Source organism: Balaenoptera ricei, chromosome 1 (assembly GCF_028023285.1).
Source record: "Balaenoptera ricei isolate mBalRic1 chromosome 1, mBalRic1.hap2, whole genome shotgun sequence".
NCBI classification, from domain to species: domain Eukaryota; kingdom Metazoa; phylum Chordata; class Mammalia; order Artiodactyla; family Balaenopteridae; genus Balaenoptera; species Balaenoptera ricei.
The window spans coordinates 80,114,500-80,133,434 of NC_082639.1; the positions used below are offsets into that span (position 1 = coordinate 80,114,500).

Below are 18,935 nucleotides of genomic sequence, written 5' to 3' on the forward strand. Positions count from 1 at the left end.
CAATCAATTGTATACTAACAAGTTAACAACCTAGGTGAGATGGACAAATTCCTAGAAACACATGAACTACCAAAAATAACTCAAGAAGAAATAGAAAATCTGAAAAGACCTATAATAAGTAAAGAGATCGATTCAGTAATCAAAAATCTCCCTAAAAGAAAAAGCCCAAGACCAGATGGTTTCACTAGTGAACTCTTCCAATCATTTCAAGTGGAATTAATAATCAATCCTTCTCAAATTCTACCAAAAATAGAAGAGGAAACACTTTCTAACAACTCTATAAGGCCACCATTAAACTGATTTCAAAGACATCATGAGAAAAGAAAACTAGTGACCAAGATTCCCTATTATATGGATGCAAAGATCCTAAACAAAATACTAGCAAAATAAATCTATAACCTACTAAAATGATTATGTATCATGACCATTTGAGATTTATCCCAGGAATTCAATGGTAGTTTAATATAAGAAGATCAACCAATGTAACATACCACATTATCAGACTGAAAAACAAAAACCAATAGAGCATCTCAATAAAAGCAGAAAAAGCATCTGACAAAATTATACACCCTTTCACAACAAAAACACTTAATAAAGTATGAATATAAGGGAAGTTCCTCAACCTGATAAAGACCACCTATGAAAAACCCACAGCCAACATCACACTTTATAGTGAAAGACTGAAAACTTTCCCACTAAGATCAGGAACAAGACAAGGAGGTCTGTTCTTCCCACTTCTATTCAACATTGTGTAACAGGTTGTAGTTAGGGCAAACATGAAAGAAAAAGGAATAAAAGGCATCCAGATCGGAAACAAATAAACTATCTCTACTTGCAGCCGACATGATCTTATATAAAGAAAACTCTAAATAATACACACACACAAAAAAACCTATTAGAGCTAATAAACAAGTTCAGAAAAAATTGCAATATACAACATGAATATAGGAAAATCAGCTGCAATGAAAAATCTGAAAATGAAATTTTTAAATTCCATTTACAATAGCTTCAAAAAGAATAAAATACTTGAGAAAAATTTAAATAAAGAAGCAAATTAATACACAAAAAACTAAAAAACATAGTTAAAGGAAATTAAAGAAGACATAAATAAATGAAAAGACATCCTGTATCCTGTGTTCATGGTCTGGAAGACTTTATATTGTTAAGATGGCAATACTACCACTTAAAAGCCATCTACAGATTCAGTGCAATCCTCATCAATATTCCAACAGTGTTTTTCTCAGAAATAGAAATGCTGATCCTAAAGTTCATATGAATTTGCAAGGGATCCCAAATAGCCAGTACAACAATCTTAAAAAAGAAGAACAAAGTTAGAGGACTCAATCTCCGAAATCAAATCTTACTACAGAGCTACAATAATAAATGTGGTACTGACATAAGGATATACCAATGGAATAGAATTGAAAGTATAGAAATAAACCCATTCATCAATAGCCAACTGATTTTCAATAAGGGCACTAAGACCACTGAATGGGAAAAGTCTTATCTCTTCAACAAATGATGCTGGGATAACTGGATATCCACATCCAAAGGAATAAAGTTGGACTCCTACCTCACACCATATGCAAAAATTAATTCAAAATAGATCAAAGACCTAAATATAAGAGCTAAAATTATAAAACTCTTAGAAGAAAGCATAGGAATAAGTCTTCGTGACCTTGGATTTCACAATGGATTCCTAGATATGACAAAAGCAACAAAAAACAAAACAATAAATTGGACTTCATCAAAATTGAAAACTTTTGTGCATCAAAGGACATTAAGAAATGAAAAGACACTCTATAGAGTGGGAGAAAATACTTGCAAATTATTCTTCTGATAAGGGTCTAGTCTCCAGAATATATAAAGAACCCCTACAACTCAACAACAAAAAGATGAACAATCCAATTTTTTAAATGGGCAAAGGACTTAAATAGACATTTCTCCAAAGACAATCTATAAATGGCCAAGAAGCACATGAAAAGATGATCAACCCCACTAGTCATTTAAGAAATGCAAACCAAAACCACAATAAGATACCACTTCATACCCATTAGCATGCCTATAATCCAAAAAATGAAAAATAATAAGTGTTAGCAAGGATACAGAGTAATAGGAATCTTTGTACATTCCTCGTGGGAATATAAAATGGTGCGGTCGCCATGGAAAAGTGTGGCAGTTGCTCAAGAAGTTAAAACACAGAATTATCACATGACCCGTTAATTCTACTTCTACGTATATATAGAAAAGAATTAAAAACAGATATTCAAACAAAGGTACACAAATGTGCACAGCAGCACTATTTACAATAGCCTAAAAGTGTAAGCAACCCAAACGCCCATCCACAGACCAGACGAATGGATAAAGAAATTAGCCTAGTCATACAATAGAATGTTTCTCAGGCATAAACAGGAATAACGTACTCATCTGCTACAAAGTGGATGAGCCTAAAAAACATTATGTGAAATAAACATGACACAAAAGGTTACATACTGTATGATCTTATTTACATGAAATATATAGAATAGGGAAAATCACAGAGATAGAAAGCAGATTCATGGTTGCCAGGGGCTGGGAGGAGGGAGGAATGAACAGTGACTGCTTAATGGGTACAGGATCTCCTCCTTGGGAGTGTCGAAGTATCTTGGAACTAGTTAGAGGTCATGGTTGCACAATATTGCAAATTCACTAAAAGGTCACTGAATTTTATATTTTAAAATTAATAATTTATTTTAGGTGAATTTTACCTCAAAGGAAAAAAAGCAATTGCATTTCTATATACTAACAATGAACATATAGAATCTGAAATTAAAATCACAATACCACTAACGATCAATCCAAATAAAATGAAACACTCAGGTACAAACTTAACATGCAAAATATCTGTATGTTGAAATTACAAATGCTGATGAAAGAAATCAACCTAAATAAATGGAAGATAGATTGAAGACTCAATATAGTAAAGATTTCAATTTCATTCTTCCCAAATCAATCTATAGGTTTAATGCAAATACTATCAAATCCCAGGAAAGATTTTGGTGGATACATGTAAGCTTATTTTAAACTTTATATGAAAAGATACAGGCCTTAGAATAGCTAAAACAATCTGTAAGAATAAAGTGGGATGAATCATTCTACCCTAAATTAAGGCCTACTATACAGCTACAGTAGTCAATACAGCATGGTATTGGACAGACATATAGATCAAAGGAACAGAACTGAGAACCCAGAAATAGATCCACACCAATATGCCCAACTGATTTTCGACAAAGATCCAAAAACAGGTCAACAGAGGAAAGGTAGCCTTTTGCAACAAAATGGTGCTAGAGCAATTAGATGCTCATAGGTAAAGAAAAAAAAAACCTTGAATTAAGTCTTACAACTTGTAAAAAATTAATTCAGAATGGATCACTATGAACTTGGATGTAAAATGCAAGTCTATAAAACTTTTAGAAAACAAAACAAAACAAAAAACATCTTCGGGATCTAGGGTAAAGAGTTCTCAGACTTGACACCAAATGCACAATTCAAAAAGAAAAAATTGATGGGCCTCTCAAAATTTAAAACTTCTACTCTGCAAAAGACCGTGTTAAGAAGATAACACAAGCTACAGAACAGGAGAAAGCATTTACAAGCCCCATATCTGACAAAGGACTAGTGGGTAGAGTATATAACTCTCAGGACTCAATATAAAAAAAACCAAAAAAACCCAATTAGAAAATGGGTGATAGACATGAACGGATATTTTGCCTAAGAGAATATAAAAATGCAAATGAGCACAGGAAAAGATGTTGAGCATCATTAGCCGTTAGGGAAATGCAAATTAAAAGCACACTGAGATATCACTACACACCTTTCAAAATGGCTAAAAAAAAAAAAGTGACATCTACCACCTAATGTTGGCAAAGATGTGGAGAAACTGGATCATTTATACACTGCTAGAAAACAATTTGGCCACTTCTGATAAAACTAAACATGCAACTAGCATGCAACCCAGCAATTGCACTCTTGGGCATTTATTCTATAGAAATGAAAACTGATGTTTACATACAAACCTATACACAAATGTTCGTATTAGCTTTATTCATAATATCCCCAAACTGGAATTGACCCAGACGTCCTTCAATAGGTGAATAAACTGTGGTACACTGACGCCGTGGAATACTACTCAGAATAAAAAGGAATGAACGAATCAATGTACACAGTAACTTGTATGAATCTTGAGGGAATGGTGCCAGTTGAAAAAAGCCAATACCAAAAGGTTATATACTGTATGATTCCATTTGTACAACATTCTTGGAATGACAAAATTATAAAAATGGCAAACAGATTACTAGTTACAAGGGATTAGGGGACCACGGGAAGGGAAGCAAGTTGGCTATAAAAAGGCATCCCTCGGGGTTCTTGTGAGGGAAGTGTTCCATAACTTGACTATATCAGTATCCTGAGTATGATATTGTATTGCGGTTTTTGCAAGATGTTACCATTAGGTAAAGGGTACAGGGATCTCTGTATTATTTCTTTTAACTGCACGTGAAACTACAATTACATCAAAATTAAACTGCCCTCTTCAAAAATGCCAAGATCATTAAAGAGAAATAAAAGATGATATAAAGGACATTACTGAAACAACTGGTAAAGTTTTAACATGAGCTATGGATTAGATAGGACAATAATACTGCACCAATGGTACATTTCCTGACAGAGTCCTTATTTTTAGGAAATAGATACTGAAGTATTCACAGATAAATGGACATGATGTCTGCAAATTAGTCTCGAATAGTTCAGGAGAAAAATGACAACAAATAAATACTTGTATAGATACAGATAAGGAAAACACAAATAAAGCAAATGTCGCAAAATGTTAACTGGTGAATCTGGGGATGAGTACAGAGGAGCCCTTTATACTATCTAGTAACTTTTCTAAGTGTGAAAGTGTATCAACATTAATTTTTTTTAAATTATCAATGAAAAAATAAAAAATAAATAAAATTACCAATGAGAGTAGGTGGGCAACAACACTGTATTATTGCTCCAAAATAATATCTTCTTATGAGGGTGAAGGAGAAATGGGTGAGAGTCTAAATGAGATAAGACTATATATTTGATTACAGCTTTTTATACATGGTTTCTTTTCTTCATGGCAAAATTATTCCACAGCTCTTATGAGAGGCAGCATACAAAGCCTTTAAGAGCACAAACTCTGAAGCTAGACTACCTGATTCAATTCTCAGCCCTTCCACTGCTAAGTCAATTAAACTCATTTTATCCCAGTTTCTTTACCTGAAAACTGAGGATTGAGTTGATATTTCATAAAGTGCTTATAACAATGCCTGGCATATAGTAAGCACTATATAATGTTAAATAAAAGAAATCTGGGCTTATCATGGTTTTGGTTTTAATCAATCAGATAAAAAAAATCTGCTTGTTTGTCAACTGTGGAGACAGTAAACACTATATAAACTTTTGTTTATGAAATAAATCTAAGGTTATCATAGTTTTAGTTTTCATCAGTCAGTCAAAAAATATAAGAGCCTATCACCTGCCAAGGGTACTGTAGGAGATGTTATTATTTAGTATCTTATTTATTATCTTGTCATGCTTTTAAGTCATTGAATCAATAGGTTGTTCAGTTTACAATCATCACAGATATACAGAGAAAGTAACTTCCTAGGGACTATGTCCTCAAGAAAGAGCCAAGATTTAAGTTGAACTTTCTTGGATGAGTTAAATTTCAAGGGTACAGATGAACTGAGGATGAGAGTGGTGATATGAGTAACTGTGAAAGTGTCAGGATTTTCCAAGAACAATGATAATCAATTAGGCTACAGCAAAATGTTTATTTAAAAAAATAGCAGGTGCTGAAACATTAAAGTTGACTGGAACATGAATTTGAAAGCTCCTGAATGTAAGATCTAAAAATTAAAATTTATCCTTAAGGAGCTGTTAAATGTTTTTTTTTTTTGAGCAAATAATGTAATTAGGGTAACTTCCTAAAAAACTGAATCAAATGATCTTACAGAAATAAAATGAAGTGAGCAAAGACATATCATTCACAGATGAATACAATAGAGAGGATAAACAAAACAGCAATGGGAATGGAAAGGAAAGATACACATTACACTGACAAGGTAAAAGCAAAAAGACCTAGTAATTGACCAAATCTTTAAGACAGAAAGTAAGCAGTGTAAATATTCAGAGGGATTTTGGTCTCAATGACGAGAATGGGGCGCTAGCAAGAACAGGTTTTGTGAGTAAAGGTGACTGATTCAGTTTAAATATGGTGATGTTAGAATACACAAATGAAAGTATCCAAACTGATTGTGTTTTTAGTAGAAGACCTGTTTCAATAATGTCATTAAAAATATTTCTGATTAGGGCTTCCCCGGTGGCACAATGTTTAAGAATCCACCTGCCAATGCAAGGGACATGGCTTCGAGCCCTGGTCCGGGAAGATCCCACATGCCGCAGAGAAACTAAAGCCCGTGCGCCACAGTTACTGAGCCTGCACTCTAGAACCCGCGAGCCACAACTACTGAAGCCTGCGCGCCTAGAGCCCGTGCTCCACAAGAAGAGAAGCCACCGCAATGAGAAGTCCGCGTACTGCAACAAAGAGTGGCCCCTGCTCACCACAACTAGAGAAAGCCCGTGCACGGCAACGAAGACCCAACACAGCCAAAAATAAATAAATAAAATAAATAAATTTATTGAAAAAAATACTTCTGATTAGAAAGTGAAATATGTTTGTTGGAATGGAAGGAAGGCAGTATAAATATGAATGGTTACAGGGTAATTTAAGGGGAGAAATATTACTCAAGTGAAAGAATAATCTTTTAAGTTGGAAGAACTAACTTGTCTGACACGCCTGTCATTTGACTAAAAATAAAATTTGATTAGATATTAAACGTTATATGTAAACACTGACTGATTATTCAACAAATGTTTATTGAGTTCCTCTGTGCCAAGAACAGCTCTAGATGGTGAGTATACAATGGTGAACAAAGTAGGCAAAGTCCTACTGTCACATATACCTTTTTTCCTAATGATTTGCTGAATCACAATTAACCTAAAGACTTCATGACCAGGACTTCCCTGGTGGTCCACTGATAAAGAATCCACCTTACAATGCAGAGGACATGGGTTTGATCCCTGGTCGGGGAACTAAGATCCCACATGCCGCGGGGCAACTAACCCCGCACACCACAACTACTGAGCTTGCGCGCCTCAACGAGAGAGCCTGCATGCCACAAACTACTGAGCCCACGCACTCTGGAGCCCGCGCACCACAGCTAGAGAGAGAAAACCCACATACCACAACTAGAGAGACGCCTGTGAGCCACAACGAAGAGCCCGTGTGCGCTGCAATGACAGATCCCGCATGCCTCAACGAAGCTGCTGCGTGCCACAACTAAGACCAGACGCAGCCAAAAGAAAGAAAGAAAGAAAATAAATTAAAAAAAAAAAAAAGACTTCATGACCATTTTAACCTAAACTTTGTTACACAGGCAGGAAAATAAATTATCAAATATCAGAGTTCATATTTAGCTAATATGTATTAGGCACTATTAATGGAAATCCAAGATTTAACACATTTAAGATATCCTTAGGCTATTCAAGTATCTTTGGTAAGACTATTGCCATCAATAGTATGATTAATTGTTCATTAATGGTATTAAATCTTGTTTAAGCAGAGACTAGAATCTAATAAAAACAGCAGCTCATAAATTTATATGGAGCATCTCATTTTCAACAATCTTTAGGTCAACTGAATAGCTCATATATAAAGATGCTTTGTAATATCTTGCAGAGAGATATCAAAACAAAAAATAAATTTGTGAGATATTATGAAGATTTAATGCTGATGACTCTCCGATCTCTTTAAGTTACAGGTCTCTTGCATCTAACTGCCACCTGACATTTCCACTCAGATGTCTTGAGCTACTTCAAGCTCAATATAGCTAAAATTTAGCTCTTGTTCTCCATAAATCTGCTTCTTCTCCACAGTTCCTATCTGTGAATATCGCACTACTGCCAGGCCAGAAACATGGATATCATCCTCAACTCCTTCCTTACTCTCCTACCACCAATTCCTTTACAATTCATCACCAAAGCTGATCTATTTTCTTGTCTAAATCTCTCTCAAATCCAACTACAGCTTTTCCATTGCAACCACTCTAAAGTCAGGCCAGCAGCCTCCCCCTACAAACGGGTCATCCTGATTCCAATCTAGCTTCTCCACTAATTTGTTCTCCATTTTAATTCTCCACATTTCTAAAACCCTGATCTGATCACATCACGTCCTCACACTTAAACTCCTTGAATGGCATCTCATTACTCTGTTAATCCAACTTCCTTAAAGTGACTTATAAGACCCTCAATAAAATAGCTCAAGCCTTCCTCTGTCTTATCTCTTGACACTAGCCACTCCTCTCAGCCTCACTGCATGTAGAACACTACACTCAAGACATACCATATTTCTTTCAGTTCCACCAATCTTCCCTTTCTCTTACCTCTCATCCTTTCCACGTGCCACTTCCTCTACTAACAACAGTCTTTCCCCAACTTTTTATCTAGACAAGTCACCAAAAGTTCCTCCAAGTTTTAGTTTAAGTGTCACTTCTTCTGGGAGGCCTTTCCATATTTCCATTTAGTCATACAATAAATCTTTATCATTTAATAAACATACTGCCCTAAGTGCTTATATATCAATAAATAAAACAGACACGATCTTTGTAATCCAGGACACAGACTATCACAACATTAATCACATTTGATTGTAATTACATATTTAGTCATCTTTCCTCCTCAGACTAGTAACTAGTATCTAAGTATGAGCTACAACCAATTTAACTACAGCAACCAGTTCATAAAACACTGAATGAATCAACAAAACATTAAACAAATATTTACCATCACGTGACAGGCCCACAGTCCTCAGCCTAGCTAGAAGACTCTAAAAGGTTTCAAATGTCTGCTTTAATGGTCATCTCAAAAGAACAGTAGATCAGAGGTCAGAAGAGACAGACTATGCTAACATTAGTTTGCAGCAAACTATAAAATTCATCATAAGAAAATATTTATCCTAAATAAATAGCTTTATTAAGGGAACAAAGACAAACAATCTGGTTATTCAATATTAAGTAACTGAAGGCAGTACATAAAACATGAAGGTATGTTAATTGATGGATTTAATGATTAAAAAAATCTTTTGCAAATTATATGTTCTCAATGGATTAAGCTATGATGAAGGTGATATTTCAAGCCTTTGAGAATCTCACAAAGAAATGCACAGTCAAATAAATACCACTTTTCAATGATCAGACTGGCAAAGATTAAAACACTGGTTAATATTTAGCAGGGTCTGGGAAACCAAATATTCTCAAAAACTGCTAATAGAATGTTAAGTGGTACAATCTCATTTACAGTATATATATCAGAAATTAAAGTGTACACATCCATTGACCCAGTAATCCACTGCTACAAGTTATCCTATAGACATTCTCACACAATCACAATGATATAGTTAAGAATATTTACTGCAGCACTGCTCATACAAGCAAAAAAACCCCTGAGATATACCCAAGTATTTATTAAGAAGGAAACAGTTATATTACATGTAATGCATATATGAAAAAAATGTCCAAGACATATTGGAAAACAGTGACAAAACAAGGCAGAATACATACCAGCCATTTTGGATAACTTATGGAGAGTACAGGGCTGAGCGAGAGAGGAAAGTTTTACTCCTTATTTTAAATATTTCTGTACTGTCTGCTTACACATATAAGCATATGTGGCTTTTATATAAAAAGATAAAGCTTTGAAAATACTAAATGTTACTTGGCAATATATTTGGAAAAGGCTGAATGTACATTGTGCAATCTAATCTAGAATTAGAAACAAACAATTTCATTAATTAAAAAGTTTTCGGGCTTCCCTGGTGGCGCAGTGGTTGAGAATCTGCCTGCCAATGCAGGGGACACGGGTTCGAGCCCTGGTCCAGGAAGATCCCACATGCCACAGAGCAACTAGGCCCGTGAGCCACAACTACTGAGCCTGCGCGTCTGGAGCCTGTGCTCCGCAACAAGAGAGGTCACAACAGTGAAAGCCCTGCACACCGCGATGAAGAGTGGCCCCCACTTGCCGCAACTAGAGAAAGCCCTCGCACAGAAATAAAGACCCGTGCTTCCCTGGTGGCGCAGTGGTTGAGAATCTGCCTGCCAATTCAGGGGACACAGGTTCGAGCCCTGGTCTGGGAAGATCCCACATGCCACGGAGCAACTGGGCCCATGAGCCACAACTACTGAGCCTGCGCGTCTGGAGCCTGTGCTCCACAACAAGAGAGGCCCTGATAGTGAGAGGCCCGCGCACCGCAATGAAGAGTGGCCCCCGCTCTCCGCAACCAGAGAAAGCCCTCGCACAGAAACAAAGACCCAACACAGCTAAAAATAAATAAATAAATTAATTAAAGGAAAAAAAAAGTTTTCTTTTTCACAGTACAACAAACGGAAGCACATCTACAGTGCTACTAAAGAATGGAAGCACGGAAAGGTTAATTTGGAAATTAATGAAATTAAACTAATGTAAGACATTCATAAAGAACTTTAAATCCCTGGATTCAGGAATTCTGCAAAATAAAAAAGCTTAGCAGCATCTGACTGTGTTAAATATTGAAGTACAAAATGAAGAGGAAGCATCTGAAAACTGAGGTATACCTGTCAGCCTCTGAGAAGAAAAACTAGTCTAAACTCTCTTAGAGACACATAAGTCAAGCAATCTCAAGTGTAAACTTCTCTCAATACTCAGATTTTATCAACAAGAGAACTAAACACACTTTACATCCAGGATGAGATAAAAGAAATAACCAAGGTTCTACATTTGATAAGAATCTGTGCCTAAGAAAAATCCTTACAGGAAGACAGAAGGAACAGCATGAGATGGGGTCAATGCCCAACTCTGTGTCCAAGCTTTATGGTAGAAGCTGCAGAGAGGGAAAGCAACAAATTGATCCCAGTGGGGAAGAACCTTTCCTTGCTTTGGACTTGCTAGAAGGCAATAAAGCTTCAGGCATAAAAACCGCCCAGGTGACTACGATAGGCAACCCAACTAGCCCAATTCCAAACCTCAAAGAAGAAAACTAGCGCAAAATGCTTTAAAATTGTTTTAAAGTTTCATTTCTTAAGAAAGCATATTGTTTATATAAATTACAGATCTATAATGATAAAACATAATCTTTAAAAATACTTCTCAGCAAACAGCAAGCTTCCTAAGCTATACGAATCAAAAATGTTACCATTCCAGACTATGATTCAATTTTTTCCTCCACTCCAACAGTTTTTTACCCCCAGGAAAATGAGGAAAAGTTTTCTTCACTTCTTAAAGATGTGACCAGTCTTCTTAATCTTCTACTTGTATTAGTCTAACACATCTTTTAAAATCTTTAAATGAAAGAAATAACTAGTAGGAACTCACAAAGAGAATACTTCTAGTAGCAAATACTCCAATTTCCATAGCATGGATTAATGCCTTTATTTGGAAAGAGTACTCAAAATCAAAGACACTCAATCTTCCTTAAGGTCTGGACTAAGAACATTATTAGCCATTTTATTCCAACTGGACTGAAAGAAGACTAGGAGGATATTTTATTTCTCTTTCCAAAATGCCTATAATGCTACTTTTGGATTGCCTTCATTGGCTCCTTCCTATAGTCCAACAGCAACTGAAGTGCCAATGCTCTCATCCCATTCCAGCCAGTACTCTGAATCCCTAGTGTTAGAGAGAGAATTTTGTTGGCTGTTCTATGTTTAACAAATCACTAAATATACACAGTACTCTGGCACTGTGCTACTAAGATAAATAAGATATGGATGGTATCTACCTTCAAAGAGCTCAGAGTCTAGTAAGGAAAACAGACTACTGCAGTATGGCCAGATCTGGCTCAAAGGACAAGATGATGCTTGAGATGGACTATTTCAGGAGATTAGCTGACAACCGGGAGAAAATATATTGGCAGTTGGGGAGGCAAGGGGGTAGGAAAGAGTGACAACATATACATAGAACTAAAACTAACACTATGTACATCATACTTGGTTTATTCAGGTAATTCTAGGCATTCTGGAATAGCTGCAGTGAGATCATTATATACCATGTTATGAGTTTACATTTTATTGTGCAGGCGATGGGGGACAATGAAGGAGACAACTAGATGAAGGAAAGCAGTGTAGAAAGTTGGCAAGTGAGGTCAGAGACATGGAGAATACAATAAACAAAATTATAGAGAAAATACATAAAAATTTGTATTATGTTCATACAATGGAATATTACTCAGCAATAAAAAATAATAAACTACTACTGGTACTCACAACAACATGGAGGAAACTCAGAAACATTATGTTGAATGAAAAAAGCCAGATACAAAAGAGTACAAATTATATAATTCTATGTACATAAGTTCAAGAACAGGTAAAACTAAGCTATGCTGACAGAATTCAGAAAGATGCTTACCTTGGGGGAAAGGCTATTGGATTGGAAAGGAAAGAGCACGAGGAACTTTCTGGGACAATGACAGTGTTCTACATCTTAAATTACATGCTGGTTATACATGTGAACATATACATAAAAACTCATTCAGCTCTATACTTTAAATTTCGCACATTTTACCATACATAACTTAATAAAAATGTAAATTATACCTTAACCAAAAAAGAAAAGTGATATATAATTGTGCTGGAATAAAATCAGAATAAGTTAAACCAGTGTCATCCCATGAGCAATATCTAACTTGTAAGAAATCAGAACAAACATTCTAATAGACACCACATTCAATTAGCAAACAAAAATCACTAGAAGACTTTAAGTACAAAAATCTAGCTTCTTCTCCCCCTCAGAAAGATATTTAGGCAAGTGTTCCTTATAATAAATGCTGTGAAAATAAAGTTTCTAAAGAAAAAGAAATAGCTCACTATTAACCAAAAAATAAAAATTTTCTAGACAGCAGTACCTGCCTTATAGGAGGTACTATAAAGATTAATAAGGCGTGAGAAGCACTTAATACAATAAGTATTCTCCAAACTACCACTACTATTATTACTACATAATACCAATAAAATGGAAACTTTCCTTCAGATTATGCCTAAACCACTAATTGAGAATACACTATTTAACTGCACATTATTCAACTACAGCACCTCTCATCCTAGGCTTTTTTTTTTTTAACCATTGATCAGCAAGTTCCTGACAGCTGAAACATCTAGTTAGATTTAGAAAGACCCAAGTTAACTGCAATGTATTCAAAGTATTCTTTTTTAATCTGCTTATATCCTGAAGCCATGTTCACTTACCAACAGATAGTAAATGCACCTTTTTAACATTTCAAAAACTTATATTATTAAAAAAGCAATCTTTCACATATCAGACCAAAAGTACATGATCACAATTCAATTTTCTGAAGTCAACAGTCTTAAAAAATGAAAATAAATCAGAATGCTAAATTAGAAAAGTCATTCAGTAGAGATACAAAAAATATTAAAACAATCATTTATAACTCTGAACATTATATTAACATAAAGAAGTCATAATTTGGCAAATTTAAACAACTGTAGAAGTGCTTTCTTTGTTAATGGAAATAAGAAAGTAAAATTCACAAAAGCAAAGACTACTCAAGTACTATAACCCACTAAGAAGGGAACACTGAAGCAACCTAGCAAATCTCTTACTGAACTGGTTTCCGAGCAGCTAAACCAAACATCAACTTGATTTCTGAACGTGTTTAATAGTCACTGGAAACTGCATACTTTAGTTTCACAATTTGACAGCTGTATTTTCACTTCCATCAAATCAACTGGACCAAGTGCATCAAAAAGTTGGTTCTTTGTATTTCAAAATTTAATTTAAAAACTCATTGATTTTGGATTTGGAGGCACGCTTTTTAAACATAAATTTTTTGTATTATTCCTACTTTGATATGTAATACTTAACAAAGCTGTCTTCTACTTACCTTGATTTTGTCTTATTAACATCTCGTTGCAAGAACAATCTCATTCGAAATTAAATCAAACCTGAAAGAATACATGTAAAGGCAATCATTTAGTTTTTTTCCTTCAGGTATGAATAAATACATCTATGATACACTATCCTTTTAAATTAAAAAGTATAAATTGAATTATTACAGTAACCTTCAGGAAACTATTGCTAAGTACCATTTTTTGAGGAACAATCATCTATTCAAATGAGAAACAAACTTTTTAGTTCTCTTGTTTTCGTTAATATTAATAGTATGGCAATAGCATAATTAAAATTATTATTTGTTAATAAAACACACACTTCTATCTATATCAATGTTTATCTAATATTATTACATACATACCAAAAAATACACCAAAAAGTTGAAGAAAAAAAAAACCATGAGATGGCATAAAAGTGTATGTTAATAGCCATAATAATGGCTAACACTGATTAAACACTTACTAAATGCCAAGGAAGATTATTCTAGAGAATAGTGTATACTGATAATCTCCTGCTTCCTCAATTTAGCCTTCAATCTAGTATAAGGTGACCTCCACCCCAACACTCCACTGAAAACTTACTTGTCAAAAATCTACCCACCCCTAATTTTATCACACTTCACAAATGCTGAAACTCAATACATCTTACCCTGAACTCTACACATCACCTTTCCCTCATTCTTAAAACCAGCTTGTTACTCTTCTGAATTTTTATTCTCAAAAAATGGCACCACCATATCTACTACTATTCTCACCTAGATTACTGTAACTGTTCTATTTCTAGACTCACTATCCTCTCAAATTCATCCTTCCCAAAACTATGTAAGTAATCGTTTTGCAATGGCTACCCTGAAGACATCACATCTATGCCTCAAGGCCTTCAACAGTACTCATCAATGACCTAAGCCTCATCTATTTATCCCCAATCTTTACTCTCCCCTTCACTCCACGTTTCTACTATACTAAACCCCTTCAACTCCCAGAAGAGCCCATATGCTCTCTCAGCTTTCATGCCTTTTCACATGGTGAACTATACCTACTTTCTATCTCTCAACCTTGCTAACACCTTTCTACTAGTTTTTCGATTATTTAGCTCAGTCACCCTGGCAGATCCTTCTTTAACTTCTTCAACTATGTAAAGCTGTGTTTCTCAATTGTTATAGCAACTAGTGATAGCTCTATATCAATTCTGTTTACCTGTGTGTTTTCTGAGCTACAATGTGGACACACTGAGGAAAAGAATTCATTTATCTCACTTCAGCACTTTCACTGGATATCACATAATAAAAGCCTAACAGTGTAGGCAGAATGAAAGATTAGAAATTTTGTATTGTATCCCCAAATGTACACAGGGATATAGAAGATAAAGTAAAATTCAGGCTAATGAGTTCATCCACATTTTCAAGGACTAGAGAAAAAATTCATATCACTTCTGGATCCCAGTAACATTACTTTATAAAATGACTACATCTAAGTAAAACACAACTGACAAAAATCAGCCCAGTGCAACCTTTTACTGAGTAAATGAATTAATTTCACTGATTATCAGTACCAAGATTTGGCACTAAATGTTTGTATCTCTACAGAAAACAAAGTTTGTGGACAATAAATCCTAGACTAGTTTTAAGTATTAGCATTAAGCAGAAAAGCTTTGGAGAGGATAGGGAATATGGTTTTAATACTAATAATGTCAATAATCTAGAAAAGTGGTTCTCAAACTTCAGTGTGCATTGGAATGACCCAGAGGGCTTGTTATGCAGCGATGGCTAGGCCCTACCCTCAGAGCTCCTGATTTGGCAGGTCTAAGATTGCAGCCTGATCATTTGTATTTCAAAGTTCCTAACGTGATGCTGATGCTGATACTTCTGGGACCACCCACTGAGAACACAGGCCTACAGTTTTTTGCATAATGTCTAGAAGAGATGAGAATATTCTGCCACCCACTGCCACCAGCCTTTACCCACGCAGAACTAGATACTGAGACCTATTACAAATGAAACTATAAATCAAAGTGGGAACATCAGAAGTCTACTATGAGTTGCTCAGTATGAGAGGCTAAAAAATGGTCCTACAAAAGATATCCACATCCTACTCCCTTGAACCTGTAAATTTTACTTTATGTGGCAAAAGAAAAGAAGTGTCTTTACAGATGTGATTAAGTGAAAGATTTTGAGATGGAGAGATTATCCTGGATCATCTGGATGGGCCTGAAATACAATCACATGTATCCTTATAAAGAGGGGGACATGGAGACATCTGACTATACACAGCGAAGGTAAAGACAGAGCAGAAAGAGATTTGAAAACACTGGCCTTGAAGACTGCAGCCAAAGCCAGGAATGCCAGCAGCTACCAGAATTGAGACAAGGCAAGGAACAGATTCTCCTATAGAGTCTGGAGAGAGATCATCACTGCTGACACCTTGATTTCTGCCCAGTGATACTGACTTCAGACTTCTGGCTTCCAGAACAGTGATAGAATTAAGTTTCTATTATTTTAAGCAACCTAGTTTTTGATAATTTGTGAGAGCAGCCTAGGAAACTAATATATTGATGATGGCAGGTTCTCTGGGAGATAAATCAGAAGCACTACATAAAAGATGTTACGGACTGAACTGTGTCCCCATAAAATTCCCATGTTGAAGCTCTAACTCCCAATGTAACTGTATTTGGAGATAGGGCCTGTAAGGAGGTAATTAAGGTTAAATAGGGTCATAAGGGTAGGGCCCTAATCCAATATGACTGGTGTCCTTATAAGAAGAGACAGAGACACCAGGGATGCAGGCTCAGAGGAAAGGCCATGAGAAAACAGCCATCTGCAAGGAGACAGGAATCAGTGGAAACCAAACCTAACTCTCAAATCTTGGACTTCTAGCCTCCAGACCTGTGAGACAATAAATTTCTGTTGTTTAAGCCACCTTGTCTGTGGTTTTTTATTATAGCAGCCCTAGCAGACTAATACAAAAGGATATACATGTTTGCACAACAAAGTGAATGTACTTAATGCCACTGAGCTATACACTTCAAAATGTTTAAAATGTTAAATTTCATTATATATACATTTACCACAATAAATAAAACAAAAGCATACACAAATACTACACACAATAACTAACTTTGACTTTAGTTGTTTAATTTTTTTATCTTGTTCTGCTCACAGTTATATTTCAAAGTCTGGGGGAAAAAACCCACTTTTAATTATATCTGTTCCCCAAAGAGACAAACCAGGCCATTTCAAACACTATATTTTTTTAAAAGGTGTATTTTATAAGGAAGTTTGATAGAAAGTTCCTTTGAAATCCATACCCTAAAAGTATAATTAGGATATTCTTTAGGTGAATACTGGAAGGGGGATACAGAAAAGAGAAAACACTTAAAGTCACTGATATAACTGGTTTTACCTCAAAAGGTACATTTTAAGAGAAAACTGCAAACTAAGATATCAAATATATCCTCCCCAAAACCCATAATCCCAGTCTAATCATGAGAAAAACATCAGACAAATTCCAGTAGAGGAAAATCCTACAATATGCCTAACTAATACTCCTCAAAACTGTCAAGGTCATCAAAAACAAAGCCTTAAAGAGCCTAAAGAGAAATGACAACTAAATGTAATGCAGTATCCTGGATGGGATCCTGGAAGAGAAAAAGAACATCAGGTAAAAACTAAGGAAATCTGAATAAACTATGTTCTTTAGTTAATAACAATGTAACAATATTGGTTTATTAACTGTAACAATTGTACCAGACTAAAGTAAGTTGTTAATAATAGAGAAAACAAAGTGTGCATGGGGGAAGAAGGAGAGTGTGGGAAGTCTTTGTACTATTCTTTTCAAATTTTCTATAAATCTAAAATTTCTAGAAAGAAATATTGGGACTTCCCTGGTGGCACAGTGGTTAAGAATCCACCTGCCAGTGCAGGGGACGCAGGTTCCAGCCCTGGTCTGGGAAGATCCTACATGCTGCAGAGCAACTAAGCCCATGTGCCACAACTACTGAAGCCCACACACCTAGAGCCCATGCTCCGCAACAAGAGAAGCCACTGCAATGAGAAGTCCGTGCACCGCAATGAAGAGTAGCCCCTGCTCGCTGCAACTAGAGAAAGCCTGTGCACAGCAACAAAGATCCAACGCAGCCAAAAATAAATAAATAAACAAATAAATTTATTTTAAAAAATAAAAAGTAATGTCTTCATTTTTCAAGTATTTTAAGTATACTGAAAAGGCATGAACATATTTTAGAAAATTAAACAATGACAAATTAGAAAAGGCTTCAGAATTAAACCCTAAAGTAAACATAACACATCAAAAATATGTATAAGGTAGGCCACAAAACAAATCCTACCAAATTTAAGACTGAAATCATGCAGACTATCTTCTCTCACCACAATGAAATGAAACTAGAAATCAAAAGCAAAAGGAAAACAGGAAGATCCACAAATACAAGAACTAAACAGCTAACTCTTAAACAACCAATGGGTCAAAGAAGAAATCACAAGGGAATTTAGACAATATCAGGAGACAAATAAATATGAAAACACAACATACCAAAACTAATGGCATTCAGTGACAGCAGTACTAAGAGGGAAGTTTATATGCTTACGTTAAAAAAGGAAGATCTTAAATCATCAACTTAACTTTATACTTAAATAAGAACAAGCTAAACCAAAAGTTAGCAAAAGGAAGGAAATAATAAAGAATAAAGCAAACATAAAATAAAGAACAGAAATAGGGGGAAAAAAACAACAAAACCAAGAGTTTGTTTTTTAAAAGATCAGCAAAATTGACAAATTCTTAGCTAGACCAAGAAAATAAGAGAGAAGATTCAAATAAAATTACAAATGAAAGAGGGGACATTATAACAAATGCCAAAAGGATTATAAGAGATTACTACAAACAATTAGCTGCCAACAAATTGGACAACCTAGAAGAAAC

The 18,935-nt window shown here is 35.2% G+C and overlaps 1 protein-coding gene across 15 annotated transcripts in view; it reads right to left on the minus strand.

Annotated features, from left to right (window-relative positions):
* The window catches only part of ZNF644 (zinc finger protein 644), a 124,990-nt gene that overhangs the window by 70,778 nt on the left and 35,277 nt on the right, over positions 1-18,935 (minus strand). For 8 of the 15 annotated variants that reach the window (XM_059926114.1, XM_059926131.1, XM_059926160.1 and 5 more), the window contains one exon: positions 13,997-14,057. The exons of 5 other annotated variants lie outside the window; for them this stretch is intronic. In XM_059926114.1, the coding sequence (XP_059782097.1) occupies positions 13,997-14,040 (44 nt within the window). In that variant the 5' untranslated portion in view covers positions 14,041-14,057. Of the gene's footprint in view, positions 1-7,312; positions 7,409-13,996; positions 14,058-18,935 lie in introns of those variants that run through there. 2 more of the 15 variants (XM_059926169.1, XM_059926193.1) reach the window with 2 other exon arrangements.